General features: G+C 40.3%; 4 protein-coding genes across 16 annotated transcripts in view; 3 read left to right on the top strand and 1 right to left on the bottom strand.

Moving 5' to 3' along the window:
• Nucleotides 1-824, top strand: part of LOC133020511 (nuclear factor 1 X-type-like) — a 104,224-nt gene extending 103,400 nt beyond the window's left edge. For 8 of the 11 annotated variants that reach the window (XM_061087102.1, XM_061087111.1, XM_061087118.1 and 5 more), the window contains one exon: nucleotides 227-823. In XM_061087102.1, coding sequence (XP_060943085.1) covers nucleotides 227-241 — 15 coding nt within the window. In that variant the 3' untranslated portion in view covers nucleotides 242-823. Of the gene's footprint in view, nucleotides 1-226 lie in introns of all 11 variants that reach the window. The other 3 variants (XM_061087127.1, XM_061087160.1, XM_061087094.1) reach the window with 1 other exon arrangement.
• Nucleotides 825-6,098: 5,274 nt separating this feature from the next.
• On the top strand, nucleotides 6,099-11,750 carry rnf11a (ring finger protein 11a). Its single transcript, XM_061086331.1, has 3 exons — nucleotides 6,099-6,455; nucleotides 8,283-8,455; nucleotides 9,961-11,750. The coding sequence occupies exons 1-3, from the start codon at nucleotides 6,357-6,359 to the stop codon at nucleotides 10,130-10,132; spliced, it is 444 nt and encodes a 147-aa protein (XP_060942314.1). The 5' UTR covers nucleotides 6,099-6,356; the 3' UTR covers nucleotides 10,133-11,750.
• A 742-nt stretch (nucleotides 11,751-12,492) lies between these two features.
• Nucleotides 12,493-15,013, bottom strand: LOC133020384 (heme oxygenase-like). Its single transcript, XM_061086914.1, has 6 exons — nucleotides 14,925-15,013; nucleotides 14,718-14,768; nucleotides 14,192-14,303; nucleotides 13,885-14,100; nucleotides 13,001-13,273; nucleotides 12,493-12,870 (listed from the first exon to the last, which is right to left on the bottom strand). Exons 2-6 carry the CDS (start codon nucleotides 14,759-14,761, stop codon nucleotides 12,682-12,684), a joined length of 834 nt encoding a protein of 277 aa, XP_060942897.1. The 5' UTR covers nucleotides 14,762-14,768; nucleotides 14,925-15,013; the 3' UTR covers nucleotides 12,493-12,681.
• A 2,082-nt stretch (nucleotides 15,014-17,095) lies between these two features.
• LOC133027398 (HMG box-containing protein 4-like) lies at nucleotides 17,096-21,079 on the top strand. Of its 3 annotated transcripts, XM_061094398.1 has the most exons (7): nucleotides 17,096-17,224; nucleotides 18,551-18,665; nucleotides 19,128-19,167; nucleotides 19,456-19,550; nucleotides 19,774-20,124; nucleotides 20,617-20,739; nucleotides 20,840-21,079. In XM_061094398.1, exons 2-7 carry the CDS (start codon nucleotides 18,624-18,626, stop codon nucleotides 20,882-20,884), a joined length of 696 nt encoding a protein of 231 aa, XP_060950381.1. In that variant the 5' UTR covers nucleotides 17,096-17,224; nucleotides 18,551-18,623; the 3' UTR covers nucleotides 20,885-21,079. The 3 variants fall into 3 exon arrangements, with proteins under 3 accessions (XP_060950381.1, XP_060950388.1, XP_060950396.1); XM_061094405.1 differs by lacking the exon at nucleotides 18,551-18,665; XM_061094413.1 differs by lacking the exons at nucleotides 17,096-17,224; nucleotides 18,551-18,665 and adding an exon at nucleotides 18,678-18,868.
• Nucleotides 21,080-21,992: the final 913 nt, after the last annotated feature.

Raw genomic sequence — 21,992 nt, 5'->3', positions numbered from 1 at the left:
ATAATTCCGATTTTTAATTTTTTTTTTAGAAAAAGTTAAGAGGACTGTGTTAAACAATCCTTTTTTTTTCTCTCTTTTCTGGTTTCTGTCCTATTAAGCAGCATGCACCCAGAGGTGTTGTGTTCTTTCCTGTATTTTCCACTCCAGCAGTTCAAGGCTGGATCTTTTTGTAAACCTGCTGATGTTGTGTAATAACTAATTACCTTTTTTCTTATTTCCTCCACAGTCCTGGTTCCTCTGACAAGGCCTCTCTGAATCAACAACTAAAATTGTGTCATGAAAATTGGAAATTTGAGAAACAAACACATCACTGCTGATTTAAGAACAGACTGCTGACACTAAAAAGGTCCTTCTCTCTCGCCAACACTATTCAAAGTACTACTACAGAACCCCGAAAAATAAAACCCCACGCTGTCCCCCAAATCTAACACGATTTGAACAGGAATGTTCGTACCCCTACGTCCAGAAGACTTCAATGACATTGGGTGGACAGCCTCAGAATGCAAGGAGGAGGAAGATGAGGAACTGTCTCACACACCACGAAATGTCAGAAAAGAAACGCAATATGGAAACTGACATATGACCAATTATACATTTTTGTTACGTTTTTTTTTTATTTTATTTTTTTATTTTGTTGTCTCCACAATGAAACTCCATGCATTGGCTGGGAGATCCAAACAAGAAAAATTAGTAGTAAATGATGAAGTCAGATGTGCAGGTTCGAAAAGATTTCCACCCAGATCGCACGGCTCCATTTCTTCGTATTTCTCTCCTCCAGGGCCACATGGTCAACACCCAACTCACCCCCCCCACCCCACCCCCACCCCACCCCCCACCCACCTCACCTGGAGCTCAGTGCTGCTCAGGGTCCAGACGTAAACCACAGCCCCACGTGCCTGCGTGCGTCGCCACCACTCTGCCGCTTCATTCACTCAGCCCTGAGCCTCTTTCATTTCTGATTGGCCAATCATGGTGACACCATCCAATGGTGTGACATATATGCACTAAGTGGCTGGTCTTTGTTTACCTGTCAAATATCAGGGGCGTCCTGCTGGGGGAGAAGTGATAGCCATGAGGCGAGTGCGAGCGAGTGAACACACGACAGACAGTCATAACACTAACTCTACATGTGCTCTTTCGTCCCCTCACCTATGCACTATTAGTTTTTAATAAGGGATGAACAGTATTGCACATCAATGGTCAGATGAGCGATTAGAGAGGTGAATGGAGGCTGGTCGCCGCTGCAGGAACGTGGCTTTGCTGACACTTGAGTCTAGGCCCTGAAACACACAGCACACACACACACACACGCAAAGACGCTCTCACACACGCTCACACAGGTACACTTGCTTACAGTACATACAGACCAAATTCTACAGAATAGTCTGTCTCACAACCACTCACAATAGCATCTTTGTTTTATTCATAGAAGCAGATTTGGATTTGCAGGAATGCACAGCATTCACTTCATATTATTAGCTTTAATTTTGTGTTGTGGGTGTTTCTTTCAAACTTTTATTTTTTTGACAGATTTGGTTTTGGTTTTGTCTCACTTGGATTGTTTTTAACCTTCTCTGCATGTCATAATTTCTTTTTCTTTAGTTTGCAGTAAGACATTAAGTATCATGCTTGAATTTACAGCTTCACAGATTTCAACAAAACAGTTTCTCAAATCTCTCACGTATGGACAGCACTGTAGCATCAGCTCATCACATGCATCCCTTGCATTGCTTCGCCCGGTTGCCCCCTAGTCAAGTCACAGGTACACCCAGAGGAAAACACACACACACAAACACATAAAATGCACACTAACACCACCAACAACCTGACATAAACTAATAAAGGGAAGCCTTTATATTTGGTTCTCCAAACTGCCTTTGTTAATGGTTTTTCATTTACTTAAGATTTGTCTTTTTAATTTGAGATATTTTTTTCTATGTAAATGTTCACATTGAAATTTCTCTCGGTATTATTTTCATCATGACACAATCTGACAAAAGCCGACCTCACAAAATAACTGGACTGCCCAGCTGTTGGTTCTGTTTTGCAGGGATAGTAAACAGGGCTGAGACCCCGTTCTCAGCCCCTCTAGTAACATTAGCTCTATGTACTAAACCTTATATCAAGACTATAACATTATATGAAAGTGCCTCTGTATTCCCTTCATGCAATTAGTAATAAACTTGACTTCAGGTTCTCTTCCCACATATAAGCTAAAGCTACGGGGAATGGTAGCGTTGGTGCATGTGGAAACCATTGGCCTAGGACAGATCTTTATAGAGGACTGCAAACTTTTTTTTGTAAAGACAGAGAGAGAGATCTTATACATATATATTTATGATATATGCTCCTTTTTAACTTTTACTACATGAGCTTGTTGGCAGTCTAGTTATTTTCTGAACTTTCACCTCCCCCACACAACTTGTTTTCAGTAACATCACCTTACTGTTACCAGTACGAATCGAACGACACACACGCCACCGCCATCTGCAGCGCAGCATCATAATACCTAGATGAACATGTCAAAAATCGACAGTAGGTTTGAAGAAAAAAAAAGTGTTTGTTTTTTGATGGAAAGTATTATTATTGAAAAATATGTGTCGATTGAGCCACGTGCAATGCATTGGGTAGATCATTGTGTTTGTCTGTTAGAGATTTTTAAGAAAGCTAAGAGAAAAGTGAAAAAAAAAAATATTTGTTTCAAGTCCATAAGCTCCGGGACTCTAAACTAGAGGGCCATGAAAAATCCTAGTCTTTGTATGTTGGGGGTATTTGTTTTTATTTCCTTTTGTCTTTTTTTTTAAAATGTTTTACGTGTAATCATTTGTTTATAAAAATGTGGGAGGGCTGAAGGAAAAAATATCTACACAACTTCAGATAAAAAAAATTCTCTATCAAATGAAAACTGGTGCTTTAACACTATAAAGTACATTCAGAATTATTATAAATGAATGGTAATGAACAAAAATAACAGACCATTTAGGAAACAGCATTATTCCTCTCTCTATTTGTATTCTTCTATTTGTACCGAGTGGGGGGAGAGGTTCCTATTCCGTAAGGTTGTGACACAAAAGGCATTTTGGTTCAACCTTTAGAAGTAAAAGCCCCAAACTGTCAAGCCCTTGAAACTCTTCAGAAAACGTTCCCATGCACTGCCTGAAACTCACCAGCAAAAACTAAAAGTAGTTGAATTCATTATTTTTTCACCCACATTGGCATTAAAAACATGACAAGTTCCTCCAAGTGCTTGAGGGAGATGCTTCACACCCACAGATCTTTTTATCCCCATGATCATCTTGATATGTTCCTGAATCCAGACCTGGATAGAAGCTCCGCAGGTTGTGTTTGGACACACACGGTACAAAGACCTTTTGTCTCCTGTACACATCAGCAGAAAATCGGCAACAAAAAAAAAGTAGCTTAAAAATTGGGCAAAGATACGAGGTCTGAACCATTTCTGAAACGGACAGCAAGGTGAGCCTCTCCCCTGTTCCACCCCCTCCTCTGTAAATGACTCTTATAGTGCTTGTGCTGTAGTGTATAGTTTCCCAGCAGTTAAAGGTTGTCCCTTAAAAGTGCCTTTTGTTCACAGAATCCATTTTGTAATCCAGATCGCACCTTTTTTTTGTCCAAATGGCTGGAGGTAGCAGGATGCCCCTGAGTGCTGTGAGGAGGGAGAAGGTCGTTTCCCATTCAGCGCTCACGGGCAACTTTTTCCTCCAGCTCAAAATGAATCCCCTCCATTGTACCTCCCCTATATCCTTCTTCCTTTTCGAAAGCCTACATATATGTATGTTTATATATATATATATATATATATAAACATGTATATATATATACATATAGTACAAAAGGAAACTGGTGTGAATTAGTTCTTTACTTTTTATTGATAAATAATGACAAAAAAATTTGAAAAGGCAAAAAAACTTGTTCTCGTTCAGCTCTTGCTTTTTTCTTCCCCTCTGTCTCCACTGTCTGTTTTCTCTTAGACACTGGAGTCGTCTGTAACTATGTGTCCGTCACCCTCCTTCTCTCCCCCCCCCCCCCCCGCCCTCTCCGCTGTTGAAGAGGGCGAAAAAAATATTTGCTGAAAAAAACTTTTGTCTGAGCAGAATGCAGTTAGCTCACATGTTATTCTTGTCTGTATGCTTCACATTGTATTACCATACCCATCTTCTTCAGCTTCTCCATTCAACAGCTAATGTAAGTGAACAAATTACGCTGACGGGCTTTTGGGGGTGTCCTTGGGTGGGTTTGGAAGGGATGACAAGGGTTCAGGGGTTGGGATTGAAGAGGTTTACAGGGAAGACTAATGGGGTCTCAAGGGCTGGATGAACTGCTTTGGGATGTTGGAAAAGGGCTGCTTGGACTAGGATAAGAGTTTGATCTTTTGCTTTTAGATATTTATTTTTGGCTTTGTTTTATCCCCCTTATTTGTTTCCTTTGAATTTGGATTTCTTTTCACATTTGCTATCAGGGTATGCTGTCATTGAGGCCCTCTTAGAGGACGCCTTGGACTGTAAATGAAAGCTACAAGCACCTTATGACCGGACTTGTCCTGCATGAGGCTAAAAGAGGGGGTGTCGCATTTCCACGACATATCCCACATCCATTCAAACTTCAGTCACTTCAAGTGAATTATTATCACTAACGGCGGGATTCACACAGTGAAGGCCTTGCAGCAGTATTAGCAATTTACAACACACCAACCAGACAAGCTAAAAGGCCAGCATGAACCTGATTCCTCAGATTTCTGAGGATTCGGGGGAAGTCCCTCCATTTTTTCCCCTCTGACCACCTCATGCTGGACTGCTCCGTGTCTTTGTTCTGTTCTTTATTTTGTTCTTTATCTTCTTAAGCGTGTAAGGTTAATCGGTGTAATAGGCAGCACCCTAGGCCCCCTGACTCCCAGCTCTTCTATGCCTCTGTCTACACCCTCAGCACCACTTATTTGTGAGAACACCCCCAGAGCTCTAGGTGAAATGCATGTGTTAATTACAGTTTCTTTTCCATAAGAAGAAAAACACAGTTTGAGAAGAGCAGCACCTGATTGAATAAAAAGGATGTTCTTGACTGTACCATCTTGCTGTGCCATGTCTTTCTTTCTATGGACTTACGCCTACATGAAGAATCAGCTCTTCAACTGGACCATGTTCTGCAATAATAAAATCATATAGCAGATATTGGGATATGTAAGGATCTAGTAATGTGGTTCCATGGAAGCCAGTGTTGTTTGTTGATCAAACTCTTTGGTCCAGCTTTTAAAGTTTCCAAAGTTTTCACTCATTTCTCTTAATATGTACAGTATACCTCAGGTTTGTGCGCACTCATGGACTTTAAAACAGGTTATCTAAATATGATTTTAAAACAATTAAAAAATATTATTTCAATGGCACATAAGTTAAATTCTGGTGTCAGTATAAATTAAGTTTTTTTTATTTTTGTATCTGCACAGTTTAATCCCACAACCTCATGTCAACAGTTTGACAGTATCAGTTTCACAAAGTGGAGCCAGATCAACAGTTATATCAGTCAGGCTTAAAAAAAAAGAAAAGATAAAACTGTATTGATCCACACACTGAGGAAATTCAGTTATTTCACCAGCAGGCAGTTCAGAATAAGGTAGACAAGAATATAAATACATTTTAAGTTGAATATTTTTTATTATATACACCTTTCACTGTAGTGGTTTGTATAGAAATGTTATAAAGTAATGAGCAAGACATGATGCGTTATTATCTTTAACAAGAGAAAAAAACAAATAGAGATAAAACAGATGTTTTCAGATCCAATAAACTTTAATGTGTAACGCAAAGAAAAACACATTTAGGCCCAAATGTGTGAGATGATAAATTCATGAATTTACACACAATATGATGTCACAATACTTTACTAAAAGTGGTTGATAGGTACGTAGACAACAAGTATCACGCATTTTTCATCATTCATATCATATGAATCTGTTGATTGTCTAAGTTGAATATTTATTTTTCAATAACACATTGTTTTATAAGCAAACTAGGAAGAATACAAGTTGCTTTTATTTTGAATGTCCGCCTGTACGAGCTCCCACATGACGTGAGTTCCGGTCTGTATTTTGTTGTGTTTTTGTTTATTTTTCTTCCACAAACAGAAAACGTCAACACGCTACAGCCACGTGGTTGTGTAGCTTCGTGCACTTTGTTCACACACTCAAAGATTCCGCCTCGACCGGTCGCGTCTTCCCCCGATGACAACACACATCCAGCTAACTGCTAAGCTAAGCTAACGCTGACACACGACAGCCAGCTAGCTTAGCTCCGGCGGACCCGGGACTGGTGAAGCTTGGGGCGGCTCTTCATGGTGCTCTCAGCCCGATGGGGAACTGTCTGTTCGGCCAGGCAGCGGACGACCTGTCGCTGCTGAACGAGTCGGAGGGAGGCAGTCTGCCCGGGGAGCCTCCGCCGCCCTACGAGGTGAGCAGCCCGGGGCGCAGGTCCAACACACCCCGGGGATTCAACCCGTAACACACAATCTCTATAAAGTGTTATCATTTCATTAGGTCACGTTTCATTTAGCCGAGGCTTTTATTCAGAGCGATCACCACTGATGAGGGTGATCTGCTGAAGCTCAGGATCTGGAAAACTACAGGAAGTGAATGTAACAATGTGATGGGTCAACACAAAGTGGTGATTTACAGTGGTGTATAAAGTACTTGAAAGCCATACTTGAGTAAAAGTACAGATATCTTACTTGAAAGTGACTTCGGTAAAAGTAGAAGTCACCCGTCAGAAAATGACTTGAGTAAAAGTCTTAAATTAGCTCATGTTAAAAGTACTTAAGTATCAAAAGTATCTGGTGTTGAAATGTACTTAAGTATCAAAAGTAAAAGTACAAGTACCAAAATTAAAAATGCAAAGTGCTTTTTATAGTAGGCCTATACAGACACAAAACAACCCAAAATGTTTCTCCTCAAGATTTATCTCAACTGACTGAAAAATTATAACAACAATATGAATATAACGTATAATTTTACAAATTTTGAACCCTAGATGAGAGAGAGTGAGAGATAGAGATAGAGAGGTGCGCCTTGCGTAGAGGAGTGCTGCGCCAACCTCCGCTGCTCAAGTAACAAGCCAGTTTGAGAATGTAAGAAGTAGAAAGTACAGATATTGGTGCTCAAATGTAACGAGTATAGTAAAAAGTCGTCAGGAAAAGAAGTACTCAAGCAAAGTACAGATATGTGAAAAATCTACTTAAGTACAGTAACAAAGTATTTCTACTTCGTTACTTCCCACCACTGGTGATTTAGTCATGTTAGCTGTTGGAGGTGGTGTCACACTGCTGCACAGTCAGTGCCTTCATCTAACTCTACTTATAATGCGGACATCCCATAAGATACATTTTAAAGTGTCAAAAAAACAAAATCACAGACTAACAACATGGTGTCATCCATCACCACACGTGAACTGGTCAGTGTCCTGTGATGGATTGTGGTGTTTTCACATTAACACTTGAAAACTGACCAAAGTCACACTATCGGTTTATTATGATTATGAATTATCAGCAGCAGTGATGTATTGTCTGTTTTAAGATGCACACTGATGCACACTAGAGGAGAATCAGGACGATTTAGGACCCGATTTGTTCTTCTGACAATCGGGTGGTCGTTTCCCAACCGGAGGTCAGTCGCTGCCGACCATCTGCCCAAATAATCCTGAAGTTTTAGGGGTTTACGAAATCATCTTGATGCCACCGATTGAGTTGGAGCCTCCCCGATCTCAAATCAGAAATATCAGACATACTTGATATTCACTAAAGGATCCCAATCTCAGTCCATGATGTGGAAACCAGGATTCCTTGTATTCTCCTTTAACATATAGAGGTAGACAAGAATATAAACACATTTTAAGTTGAGTATTTTTTATTATATACACCTTTCACTGTAGTGGTTTGTAAAGAAATGTTATAAAGTAATGAGCAAGACATGATGAGTTATTATCTTTAACTAGAGAAAAGAACAGATAGAGATCAGAAATATCAGACATATTTGATATTCACGATAATCAGCTCCAACAGAAACTCGCAAGAGCCAATGAGAGCCAGCGTCCCCATCCCGATGCAGACCACAGACTTAATGACAGATTTAACTAATTACAGTACACAGTTCATTGGTTGATTCATCTCACATTAATCGGTCTCTTCATAGGATCCCAGTCTCAGTCCATGATGTGGAAACCAGGATTCCTTGTTTCCTCCTTTAACATATTTAATGCAAGTTTTCTCTGTTTCTTCATTTTCAGGAGCGCACCCAAACGGGGCCAGTGTACCATCCCACCCCGGGCAGGAGTCGTCTGGCCAGCCAGCTGACCGAGGAGGAGCAGATCCGCATCGCCCAGCGCATCGGCCTCATCCAGCACCTGCCCAGAGGCCTCTTCCACCTGGGCTCCGACCCCTCTGACAAGAAGGTTAAAGAGTGAGTCTTAAACAAAACTCTTCACAGTATTTGGTTTTGGCTTTGTCTTTATTTCCTTCATTTCATGTCCATGTCATTTTGATGGAATATAACGGATCAGATTCATTTTAGAACCTTTTTTAAATGACATCTTAAGTGAAACCTGAACTGCTTAGATTAATAGGTTGTGGTCGCCTCAGTCATTTGAACACGATAAGCTCATCATGGGAAACGGTTGGTGTGTGTGGAATTCAATTTGAAACTCTATGAAATGTTTGATCAAAACACGGCCGAGCCTGAAAGAAAATCAACCAAGCTCGACCCAAACCGAACAGGCTTCCTTTTTTTGTGTGTCAAAACCTGATCCGAGCCCAATGTCATCCTCAATTACAGGCTAATCTTATTTCAAAAATCAGTTTTCTTTTGTATTTCTCGTTTTTTGCGAACAAAAACATATCAAAACACTGACCTCAACACATAGATATGTACCGAAACTTGATTTGTGTGTAACATTACTAGGGCTGCAACTAACGACTATTCTGATAGTCGATTAGTCACCGATTATTGAAACGATTAATCGACTAATCGGATAATGAATGACACAAATTCTCACTTGCTCTTATTTAGAAAACAGCTTTTAAATTTAGCTTGAGGTTGTTCGAGGCATGTGAAGACTGAAAATAAAGGCAATAAAGATTGATTCTTCATTCAAAAAAAATGTCTTTTAATAAACTTTGTTGCATATAAAGTGCAAAGTGCTGGTAAAACAAATAAATTAAAAATCAAGTATTCATTTTTCCTGTTAACAAAAATGACAGGAAAAGTAACAGCAATAAAAACATCAACAAATGAAACTACAGTCTTCTTCTGACTAAATAATTATGATTAATAAAAGGAGTTTGTCAGGCAATAGGATAACATTTCGCTTTTAAACTCTTTAATAAAAAGTTTAAACCATATTTTTGTAATGAGTGCTAGAATCCTGCGCACAGGTATATACGTGTATATATAACATCTGACAGAGGCGAGTCCGCATCGTCTCCGTTACGATGTCACACGTGACTCCTCCTCCTCAAATGCGCGTGTCCTGCTTCCATGGAGAGCAGGTCCTCTGTACAAATACTGCAGGTAGTTTTTTTCGGGCTGTTAAGAGTGAAGTTCCCTAGAACTTTTTACTTTCTGGTGCGCGATGCTGCTGTAGCGGAGGCCGCATTGGTCCGTGTTTTGACGCTATTGCACATGCGCAACTTTCAGAGATAGGAAGGAAGCGAGATGGCTCACTCCTCAGCTGCTTTCATCAGCACCTCCGGTAAAGCAACGTTTAGTTCAACTGCACGGCACGAAAAACACGTGTTATGACGTAACCAACGAATCATCGACGAGTAAATTCGTCGGCGACTATTCTTGTCATGGATTTTTGTCAACGACGTCGACTAATCGTTGCACCCCTAAACATTACTAATCGTACATGTTGTCTTAATGTTTTGATATGAAATAGAATGATAACAAGTGTGTCTCTCCTGCAGGTGCGTGATCTGCATGTTGGATTTTGAGTATGGCGATCCCATCCGGTTCTTGCCCTGCCTTCACATCTACCACGTGGACTGCATCGACCCCTGGATGATGCGCTCCTTCACCTGCCCCTCCTGCATGGAGCCGGTAGACGCAGCCCTGCTGTCCTCCTATGAAACCAACTGAGCGGCCCCCTTGTGGCTGCTCCTGCCTAAAAGTTACTGCACCTATTATTAGCCAAAACTGACCTGTAGCTGTTCAGACAGGTTGCCGAGGTGATGTGGCAATATGCAGATGTGTGAAGGGCGTGTTAGGATGCAGTCAGATGTGGAAAACTGCAGATCGTTGCATAGGTCTGACTCTTTGCCTTTAAAAGTCGGCCAAATCAAGCTAGATGAACATGATGAAACGCTTCACCAGTAGCAAAACGCTAATGCAAAGTAGCTTCACTTTTTTATGACTATCAATGCATTTTTAATCAGTGGATTTTTATTTTAATTAAATATACATCACCAATGCCATTGACTTCCCCCTTTCAAGACATGAAGTGCAATATGTTATATCAAAGGAGAGAATGCAGGATGTTTGTCTCACACCAGAATACGAATGAGAAGATGACTGGGAGTAAATGTGTTTTTCAAATGAATCCATGGCCTTGAATGTAACTGGACACACAGGCCTCTCTACTGGAATGTAATCAGAAAAAAACAGACAAAAAGTTTCTCTGAACAAAGATATGTTAAGATATATCATCCATGAGCATCAGCATTTCAGCTGTTGAACACTTCTGAAGATTGCTTCTCTTTTGGGTTTGTTCTCTCAGTATAACTGTAGCTTTGACTTTGATGCTGCTTTTATAGATGTGACTCTGTTTTGTTGTTGTTCTTCCACAATGTGGATCCTGTCCTTTGTGCTTTGCCTCGGGTTTGTCCTCTTGGTTCTGTTATAAAAAAATTGAAGTTTTCAAAGTTTACTGTCAGTAACATTTGCAAAGATTAGATAAGCTGGGCAGTATTAGTATCAGATGTGCATCCTCTCTCTGATACTTACTGCTTAAGGTAAAGCACAAACTAGCAAGCTGGTGAGAGAGAAGGACAGGGATGCATCCTGAATGTGAACCATTATTTCAACTTTTTAAAGTTTTAGACAGTCAAAGTGACAATAAGTGGATATGTCTGATTTCCTCAGGCTGCTGTGCCTTTGAAGGTGGAGCTAAGCTAACTCCAGTGAAGTACAATCATTTCTGACATGACTGGTTTTTCATTCCTCAGTCTGGAGACAGACACCAGCACTGCAGTGATTAACATCACTGTCAAACAGGCTGAGGGGGAAGCCACAAGTTGTGTATGGCTGACGATAACAATCATTTTTGTGTTTAAATTTATAATGTGTGCTACCAGCTCACAGGTTTTACGAAAAACATAAAAACATGATCAAAGTGGAAACCAATCTTTTACACAAGGACAACGTGCTGTTTCTTAAATATGTATTAAAGAGGAAAAGGTCCCTGAGGAGAAAGAGAGAATGGTCTCCTTTTTATTTGGCCAAATCCTATTTTCTTTTTACCTTATTCGAATGCCAGCATACATTGGTTGTGACACAACATAATCACACAACATGTGGAACACTGTGTAGTGACTCCAGCAACCACAGGTGATCAAGATAAGGGCTGTGACTTACCATTCCCAACCTATTGTAGCATTTTACTGTACAGTAAGAACTGGACAAAACTGTATTTACAGGTCAATCCTGGATATAATGTTGTATTTGACTCCATGGATAATAAAGCTTTTCCTAATACTGACATGCTCTCCTCGGAGTTGCCACTATCGAATATGTACTAAAGGTTTTTCTGTCTTCAATTTGTCACCGAGTGGATTGACAACATGAATCTACATTTGATTTTATTATCAAATGTCTAATTTATCACAAAAGATGAATGAAAGAAAGGGTACTTGAGAAATGAATCCTAAATAATAACTAGAATAGGTCTCAGTAGAGGTCATACCACTGCCAAGGTCCAACAGTCCCCTTAAATTCAATCAAATTTCACACTTACATTTGTCAGTTTCCTAAATGTTTCTCATCGAGATACATAAATTATTTCCTTTGGAAAATGTTGAACTAACCCTATATCTCATAATGTTAACCAAAGTGAAAAAATAATCCTGGATCAAGATTTAATGGGTTCTTCTCTTCACGTACCACATCCTTCCACCAAGTTTTGTGGAAATCTGTTCAGTTCTTTTTGTGCAAACTTGCCAACTAACAAACAAACCAACAGACACACAAAACACTTTGAGGTAAGAATCAGAAGCACCAGTGCTCATTTCATTAAGTGCAAGTCTGAAGAAAAGAGAGTTCAAATAAGTCTGTGTGTATTTCTGTTATTGTGTGATCTTATGAACAGGAACCAATACATGACCAAGGGCCAGATGAGCAGCCGGCACATAATCGGATGCAAAAATATTAGAAATGTCAAATCAGCTGGAGGATGAACAACAGCTCCATGAAACCCGTCTGACGAAGCACAGACAACCACAGGATTTTCTTTCAACAAATATTTTATTAAAAAATAACGTTGACAGTATTGAGGTAATACATGTTTAACACATGCTTTGTAAATGTTGCAGAGAAAGACTATGTACATAATTTAATTCTGTTTAAACTAAAAAAATATTCCACAGTATTTTGACAAAAAATCCGAACAGTGTTAGTATGATTGTGTATTGTCTCTAAAAAGCGTAGACTCCCATACTGAAAGTAGCCAGAACCACAAAGAGTCCCAGCACAAGCTTCAGTAGAGGGGAGATGTTCGCGATGGCTCCAGGGATCTGGACCGCCGTCACTAGTTTGGAGGGTGTGGAATTGTTCTGCTGCTGGTTTCCAGTGACACTCAGAAGCTTCTGTATATCATCAAATACCTGGGAAAAAAAGGGGAAGAGGGTCGGTCAGCTGTTTGTTACTTACACTGCAAGGACAAAGGTTCACTTGTAAAGATGACGTTTCTGCTTTCGGTGTTCTGACTCTGCTTCAACCATCCTTTGCCCTCACCTGAATGTTTAACTCGAAGGATCTGACAGCCTCCTCCAGCACGCCGCTCCTCTGCTCCGCTGAGTGCTCCACGCTGTTCATCCGGCTGCGGTAGAGCTGCTTGAACCGGTTGGGGCTGGAGACTCCGGGGAAGGTAAAGAACGACAGACCCTCGTTGCTCTTCAGCCCCATGGACTTCTGGGCGATCCGACCCAGGACCTGGCCGCCAGACAAGTCTCCGAGGTACCGGGTGTAAGCGTGGGCCAGTAGAAATTCAGGGTTTTCTTGACCAATCTGAAAAAAGATCATTCAAGTCTTATTTATATTATCAACCAGCAGGCAAGAGGTGAATCTAACCCCACAAGGAGGTTCTGTGTTTGTTTTTTTCTGACGGATAATGCAAAAACTATACTGGACGGATTATCAGGACATTTGGTGGAGGAGTGTGGTTCAGGTCAGAAAATAATCCATTGAATTTTGGTGCAGATCCAGGGATTTGTTTCCACTCTCTTTAACATTGCAAAATAGGCCGTTTTTCATAGGTTTTATTTGATTTCTCAGAGAATAATTATTGAAAAAGTCAGGCACATTCAGGAGACTGATATATACACGTTTGGGGAATTTGGTGCAGATTCAAGTAAAAATCTGAATCTAGTGAATTCAAATGTGGTTTCAGTGAGGAGCAGACTCTTTAAATGTGTATCTTTTTGTAGGTCTATGGTAAAAAAATAGCACCAGCAACCTGTAACTAACATCAATATGTAGCTGAGAAACCTAACAAGGCTTGTTTTAACATAAGGGGGCTGCTTGGCCTTGTCGGAGGTGCTATGTGCTCCACTGAGTGGGTTTCTAATAATATAAATATAAACAAAGAAGTGTGTGTAACATGACACAGCGAAACATACCTGTCGGAGTCTGTGGCAGTATCTTTTGGTGGCTGCAGGTACAACAATCTTTTCTCTCCAGTCGTGGCCGTAGAAGAATTCCAGGTCTTTCTTGATGGACTCCAGCCTGGCCAGTTCTGTGGGGAAGTAAATTGGTGCGACACCAGGGTGGTTGCAGTTCCTGTCCATTTCTTCCTCCAGCGCCAGGTAGATTTCATACAGCGAACACAGAAGGAGCTGAAGAGGAGACAGACGAGGAGATTTGGTGTCAGGTCAGTATGAAACAGTGGAGGGACCATAACATTTGAGCTGCACTGCTGCGTGTTACCTTATATTGTGCCGGGCTGACTTGTCCTCTCTGGAAGCTCAGCATCATCTCTGTGCTTTCTGCCCTGACGTGACTCTCCCTGGTCACCTCTTTGATTTGTTCAGACAAGTCACTGCAAGAGGAGAGGAATCACAATCAATACAGAGAGCTCCAATGTGAAATTGAAATAAAAAAAACAGGTTCATTGTGAGCACACGGATGATTCATTCAGTTTTTTTTCATGTTTGGCAAGATTGACAAAAGATAGATAAGATTAAGTGAGGTGCAGCGACAGTGTGTGAATGTTTGAATTACATCCCTGTACATGTAGCATAGGCAGTGTACAATTGATTAACTGTACAGAGTCTGCACGTGCTGTTCTAGAGACCTAGATTTGGATGTTGCAGGAGATTTAATCAATGTAAATATGATCAACAAATTCTAATGAAATCATTAAAAGTAAATGCAGTTTGAACACCCAGGATGTCACAGATGGATAATAACCTCCAGTGAAATGTTATTATTTTATAACATTTGATAATTTTACCTTTCCGTCATCTGTTCTGCTGCTGTCTTCTTCTCTGTTTCCATTGTGGCCCTGAAAAATAATAAAAATGATTTTATAGAACAAAAACCATCTTCTGCAACAATCATCAACACAATGTAGTGATTGAAGAGGGTTTAACCATCAACACAAGGTTGTAAGATTCAAAGTTAGTCCAAAGCATTAAAGTAAATGTTGTGTTTTACTCACCAGTAAGTTTGAGGTCCTGTAGGTTTGGTAGTCCACAGTGATCCACTGTTCTCTCTCAGGATGTCCTGCTCTGTGTGTGCCTGGTACACAGTCCTGTCCCTGTTTTATAGCAGCCTGCTCTGTCTCCTCCCTCCAGCAGCTGAAAGAAAACAGGAACTCAAGCAACACAAACCACAGCTAAACATGATCTGTCAAGTTCAGCCATAAGAGTAGGAGGGACTGAGAGTTAACATGATGCAGCAAATCTGAGCAGAGCAGAGCTTGGGAAAAAAAAGTGGCCAGGGAGGAGCAACAAAGGACTCTAAGCATGAGTCAGGAACTTTGAGTTGTGGAGGAGGGAAGAGGGCTAAACATGACAGAGCAGCTTTGCAATTCCAACAACAGGAGAGGAGGAGCCAGCTGAAAACATGACTGTGTGTTCCTGAGAAAGGGGGTAGGGAGAGCTGAAACAGTGACTCAGAGGAAAACAGACAATCTGAACCAGAAGCACACAAAAGCAGTTTGCACTTCATGAGGAATATGTTTATTCACATTACTAGATCACTGATCAGACCAAAAGAGTTCAGGGAGTGTGTGGGTCGAGCTACACACATGCACAGACACACTACATGCAAATGGGGGAAAGTTGTCCTCTGCTTTTGACCCATCTGGTGGACAAAGCTGGACACAAAGAGCAGTGGGCAGCCATGCAGGGTGACCGGGGAGCAGATGTTGGGGGAGGGAGGTGCATTGTTCAAATTTGGTTTTGTCACTTTGTGGAGTAGAACCCAGTAGAACCAGAGAGCTTCCAGTCTGATGTCCGTAATTTTCTGCCCCGGTCCTATTTTCTGCCACTACTACAACGCCTCTCCATCCATGATATCAGACCAAATGTTATTCTTTCGTTCAGTTATTTTGTCCAAATAACTCTGCTACTGATTTAATTCAATAACAGAACTTTTAAAATTAGGTTGAAAACAAATTCTGTAGGTTTCAAATTTGTAAGCAGTGCTTGTATGTAACTAAGTCCATTTACTTCATTACTACTCAAGTACATTTTCATGTATCTGTACTTAAAGTTGATTTACTTTTAGGCCTTCACTTTAACTCCACTACAACTATCAGCAAATGTCTGTACTTTTACTCCGCTACATTTTTCAACGCATTTCATAACAGGTTCACGTTGTTGTTATTGAACAACAACGTGAACCTGTTATGAAATGCGTTGAATATCAATAACAACAATGTGAACCTGTTATGAATTTCATTAAATGCATATCATATATATATATTTAGGCCATGGGGCTTTATTTTAAGTAATCAACAAGGAGAGGAGGAACTGATCCACTGCTCCAATTAGAGCAGGCTGGTGATATCAGTCCCTGTGATAATCAAGTGTTTTCTGTAGCATCATCTGCAGCATTTCTTCATTAATATATTTATATGACAAGTCCGTACTATTTATTTAACAGAATATACAATAAGCAAGGATAATGAGGTAGTGGAATGCTGCATTAGGGAATAGGCTTCACCTAGCAAGTCCTTTAAAAAATAAGTAAGTATATCTAAAAGCAAGTACTTACTTTAAATCAAGTACAATGTTTAACTTGAGTAAAGTTGTGCTATTTATTTTTTCTGAAGTAGAAAGTTTGAGTACTTTCTCCACTGCTGTTTGAAACTATAAACTATGACTATGTCAAATATATTTAGAAATGGTAGCATATATCATAAATGTAGAAGTAGCTTGATTGAAGCCTATAAAATGCCCAGTTCAGTTGTAAATCTTTTTAAAGCAGATCTTGTTTCGAAGTGTGATGAGACATTAGAGTCGATCTTTCCAGTTTATATTGCGGTCGATCATGAATATGTCCACGAGGTCCGTTTAAAGTGAATCATGAAATAGAATCTAGACTTTTTTATTTTACACTCGGTCAATCCTGACGTCATGACGAATTCATGCTAGGAACTATCAGAAGACTGCGCTGATTGGCCAAATTATATCACATGCCTGTTTTTATTATTATTACTGACTACTATACAGAATTTACAATAACAGCATATATACCCAAAAAACCTGCCTGTGCCAAGAAATAAAAGTAAATAAAAATAAATATATAACTAAATCGTCAGTCCACGTGTAGGCTTCTCTTTCACCCCAGACGTAAACGAACAATTTGACGTGAACTAGCATCATGGCGGAAGAGGAGCGTGTCGGTGGTTCGCTTTCACACCGTCACAGATTTGTTTTAAGAAGTTTTCTGTAAACTTTGATCGGAATCAAACTTCCAACAGAAAGCAGCCAGCGGGTATGTTTGACTCAGGTGTGTACAAACCCTCAGAAACACGTGTCACTGACGCTTTGTGGAGAAATACACGACACAAACACAACACGATGTAAACTCGTGATCGAGTCTGTCCCGGTCCGTTCTACTGAGGACGCCTTCAAAGCTGCGGACAATGTGGGATTTTTGATCACTTTACCCCTGAAGCTTTTCAATGTTTCTAGTTTCCAGATTCGGCCATTAAAACTATCATGACATGTAAATATTCAGAGTTGATATGGCAATAATATATATTCAATACCTTTCTCTTGTGTTGTGCGTTTTTCACATGACTAAATAGTAAATACAGGTAATGTCAAATTATTGCAAAGGAAATGCACGAATGAGGAATATTATTTATCTTATAAGGTGTCCTGTGCTGATTAAAAATGGAGAACCAGTGCTTTACATTATCAGATGCTGTCTCAGGGCAATGTTCAGTTTTAAATAGTGTAAATAGATTATGTCCATAGGCTGGTTTTAGTCTGCATATTCTCAACTGTAAATTTCAAAACATTTTCTCTGGTTGAAATCGCCTCAAGTTCACAAAAACAAGACCAACCAAAAAGCAACAAAACAACCCACCCAAAGACATTGTTAAATAAAAAACATGGCTGGTTTGCATGTTCATCCACTCTGGCAACACTGCCCCTACAGCTGTCTATTTCTCTGCACCTTGTTTTGTCCAACAGTCTAAAAACTCAATAAAAGGCTTTTAAATTTACTCTCATTCATGACAGAGCATTAAATCCTCACATTGAGATCAACACTTGCACAAACTAGAATGGCACTCAGTAGAGTTCATATTCACTAAAGGCCCAACATTCCCCTTATGAAACCACTTTTAAATTCATTAGATGTTTTTGGATCTGCAACAAACTCTACACACTTATTATTATTAGTCCATTTTTTTTTAAATCAAGATCCACGAGTTAAATGTTGATAAATTCTCCATCTCACAATGTTAAAGAAAGTGAGAAAACTATTCGTGGATCGACCCCCTGATCCTGACCTGCACCAACATTGAATGAGCTCCTCCCTGACCCTCACCCCTCCTCAGGTAACATGGTCATCTGTCCTGTAGTGTCTGTGTCAACCCGCTGACTAACAGACAAACAAACACAGGCGAAAGCATCACTTCCTTGGCCAAGTTAATAAGTGTACGGCGATGAAGTTGTTCATTCCTCAACAGAATAGTTGACGTGTCATTTTCTGTTAGTTTACTAATCAAGTGATCATTGCAGCTCTACTTAATCTCAACTGGAGCTCATTCTCTCCAGCCACGTTGCACTCAGTGAAGCTGCTGTCCCACTCTGCCTCTCATAGCTGACTGTAGTTGGATGGTGAAGCAGGCCTGAGCAGTTAAGAAGGAAAGAAAAAGTTGCACAAATCGGTTTTGATGGAGGGACCAAAGCCAGATGTTGAGGAGCACGACATGGAGGTGAATTTCTCCTTCATCTGCAGATGGATTCTTAACACTGAGCTGTGACGAGACAACTCGTGATGCACACACAAGCTCTAAACCTGACTGATGCACTGTCAACAGTATTGTGGTGTCATGTTCTGCTGCTATGACAACCGACCTTTGCAGGCCTGACTGCAGACATGTAAACTCTGAACTGTGCTGCTTTATTGCAGCCTTTGGTAAGTATATGGCTGTGTGCTCATTACTACACAGTTCAGAACATGTTGTGCTATCTCTGCTGATGGTGTGAATATCTTCAGTTAACTGATGCATGAAAATGGGAGTGTAGGGTTACGTTAATCCCTCTCTGTATTTATTAAATAATTTAAGAAAAAAAGACTAACTTTATCATAGTACTATTGCTGATAGGTAAATATGAGTGTATTTACTTTGCTGCATTAACCTTAAATATGATGGGTTATTGTTCGACTCTTTCAGGAACCGAAAGTCTCCGTCAGCAAGATGACACAACAGTCTGGTAAGAAGGACGTGTGAAGAGTAAAGGTCCGTGTGGTTATGAAGTAACTTTTATTAAAACAGCTCAGAGCAATCATGTGACTCCAGTCTGCAGAGAGGGAACATTTCATTACATTAGACTGAGTGTATAATGGGGAAATCGTGTGAATACATAGCACTTTGCAGAGATATCGTTTTATCACAATATATTTACTTGTATAAGTGATCTGTAGCATAGGAATTATATCTTAAAAAAAAGGATATTGGTTTAAGACACATTTCTGTTTTCTCACCACAATCTCCTCTGCAGGTGACAGTGGAACTGAGCCTGATCCTTATGGAGCGGACGTCCTGTCTGCCTTTCCAGTCTGTGAGCCCCATGACAGATGGAGGGAGGGAGGAGAGGTGAGAGAATGTATAAAAGGAGGCCTGACCAACTTTGGACCGATGAAACTGATGTTCGTCAAAACTTAATCCAAACTTCATCTTGTTTGCTCTGAATAAATATAACCTGTCTGACAAAGTGTTGCATTTATGTTGCACAGCAGGGGGCAGCATTGTTCAGAAGTCCAAATTTGCTTTCTATTTTCACTTCCACTCACAATTTTTCTTCTGTTGCCTCTCTCAGGCAAGTCCAAGCTCCCTGATCGAGTACTCCATCCATCTACGTGACCAGCACCCCACCGCCACCCCCCCTGTCACCCCACCAGCCCAGAGGCCTTGTCCATTCACACCTCCTCTCAGTTCGGTGGCTGCTGCAGTTAACCCTGCAGAAGATCCAGCTGTTTCTGGCCCCATGACTGGAACCTGCAGTCCCATTTGCTCAATGTGCAGTCCCACTGCTTCAGACTGGGACTCTCTCAGATCCACATCCAGGATTCCCAGCTGCTCTGATGGAGATCCTGTCAGTGCTGCTGCTCACCTTCACCTCCTGGGGGAGTCCTTGTCCCTGATTGGACACCATCTTCAGGAAACAGATGTAGGTCAAACATTTCCTTTGAATACAGCTCAGTGGTGCTTTGTTTTATAGTGTCATACATCATTAATGGACTTAACCTTCATAATGGGAAAACCATACTGAATCTGTCAAATCATGATGAAAGTCTTTGTGGAACCCAGCTCATACAGTTGGAGTGAGATAGGCCTGAAACAAGTACATTGTTTAAATATCTATGTATAGCTATATGGATGTATATGCATATTTTATATATATATGGATCTGCTTGTATTAAAGCAGTCTCTGGCATCATCGTGGAAAGACAATTTTAATAGTAAGAGATTCGAGTCCTTGACTTTGAAACACATATTCTGTGGTAATGTGTGTTAATATGTGTTTTCTAAATTCCCTCTGTCCAAATTGTAACTTTTACAGGATTTTACAAGCGGTTGCACTTGTCATTTGGCTCCTGGAAAAACATGCAGCACATTCACTGACTGAAGGAACCTTTGTCGTCTCAATGTGTCTCTATAGAAAATGTTGAACGTGTCCAGCAGCTTGTCTCTGCTCCTCGACTCTCTGCTTTGTGCCCTGGCCCCAATAATCTGCCTCAACGCACAGATACCAGAGCTCAGGAGCTGCACACAACACACACTGGTGAGAGACGCACACGGACACCACACACTGTCCACACGTGACACTACTGTTCTGTCAGTATTTGATGACATAAGGAGGAAACATCATGTCTCTTTTTAAGGCCTCTACTCTGGAAAACATTGCCTATATGATGCCTGGGCTGTGAGTGATGATGGAGACCACAAGGGAACATGTGCTCTGATAGGTTGAAAAACACCTCAGTTTAGTTTACATAGAAAAAAGTAAGAATCAAACCTATTTCATTATAAAATAATATTGGTTTGCACTTTATATTTGTGTTAATTGTACACATTAGTTTACGTTTATGTATTGGTTGTTTAATTAAAAGACATATTTGATATATATATTCACTGTTCTTCATTTGAATATTGACACAGACTTCCTGTTTCTATAGCTTGGTTCACAGTGTTGTCCAGCATCGCAAACTTTTGGTGTCTTAGGTTTTTACTTACTTATTGATGTTACAATTTCCACAATATAATTAGTTTGTATTAGCACAGGTATTGAATGCTGCTGTATCTTCTCAGACTCCTGGCCGATGATCATTTGATTGCACATTAACAAGAAATAGTCGAGGTACTCAAGCAACTTAATGAATTCAGTTCTCATCTTAATGTGTTACTGTAGTCAACCATGTACGATGGTAAATGTTAAAACAGTGAAATATTTATTTATCCCTTTGCCCGTTTAAATAATCATGTATACCAGTGAATCATTTTCTATATGGAAGCACAAAGCTCACACAAGCTCAAACTGACCAAACACCTCAGCTGTAATATATGCTGAGAGATGCAGGTAATTTCCTTGTGAGTTTCTAACCTGTGCTTCTTACTGCAAATCCTTCATTTGATTAATGGCACCTTGGCAGATACTATGAAACTTAGTGGGGGAGGAAGTCTGGGTTAAAGAAGAACCCATTCATTGTTGTTGCAGATCTGGATCAGGGGGCGTGTCCATGATTTTTCTTTTCCGCTTCCTTCAACATTGCGAAATTGGGCCTTTTGATCTGGTGAATTAAAATGTGGTTTCACAAGGGGACTGTTGGGCCTTGGCGGAGGTTTGAGTGACATTCTACTCACTTATGACTCATCACTAATTTCAACACCTGGGATTTAAAGAAAAGTTGCATACTCAATCAATCCAACCCGAGACTGAATGATTCAGTTTGAGGCTCTGATGGTTTTATACTCAGAAGTATTTCACAGGTTCCCATCAAACACTGACTCACAGTACAAGCAGGGAGAAACTTGTTC

This window comes from Limanda limanda, chromosome 2 (genome assembly GCF_963576545.1).
Source record: "Limanda limanda chromosome 2, fLimLim1.1, whole genome shotgun sequence".
In the NCBI taxonomy this organism is placed as follows: domain Eukaryota; kingdom Metazoa; phylum Chordata; class Actinopteri; order Pleuronectiformes; family Pleuronectidae; genus Limanda; species Limanda limanda.
The sequence above is the reverse complement of the archived record's forward strand: the minus strand, read 5'-3'. Positions and strand labels throughout refer to the sequence as shown.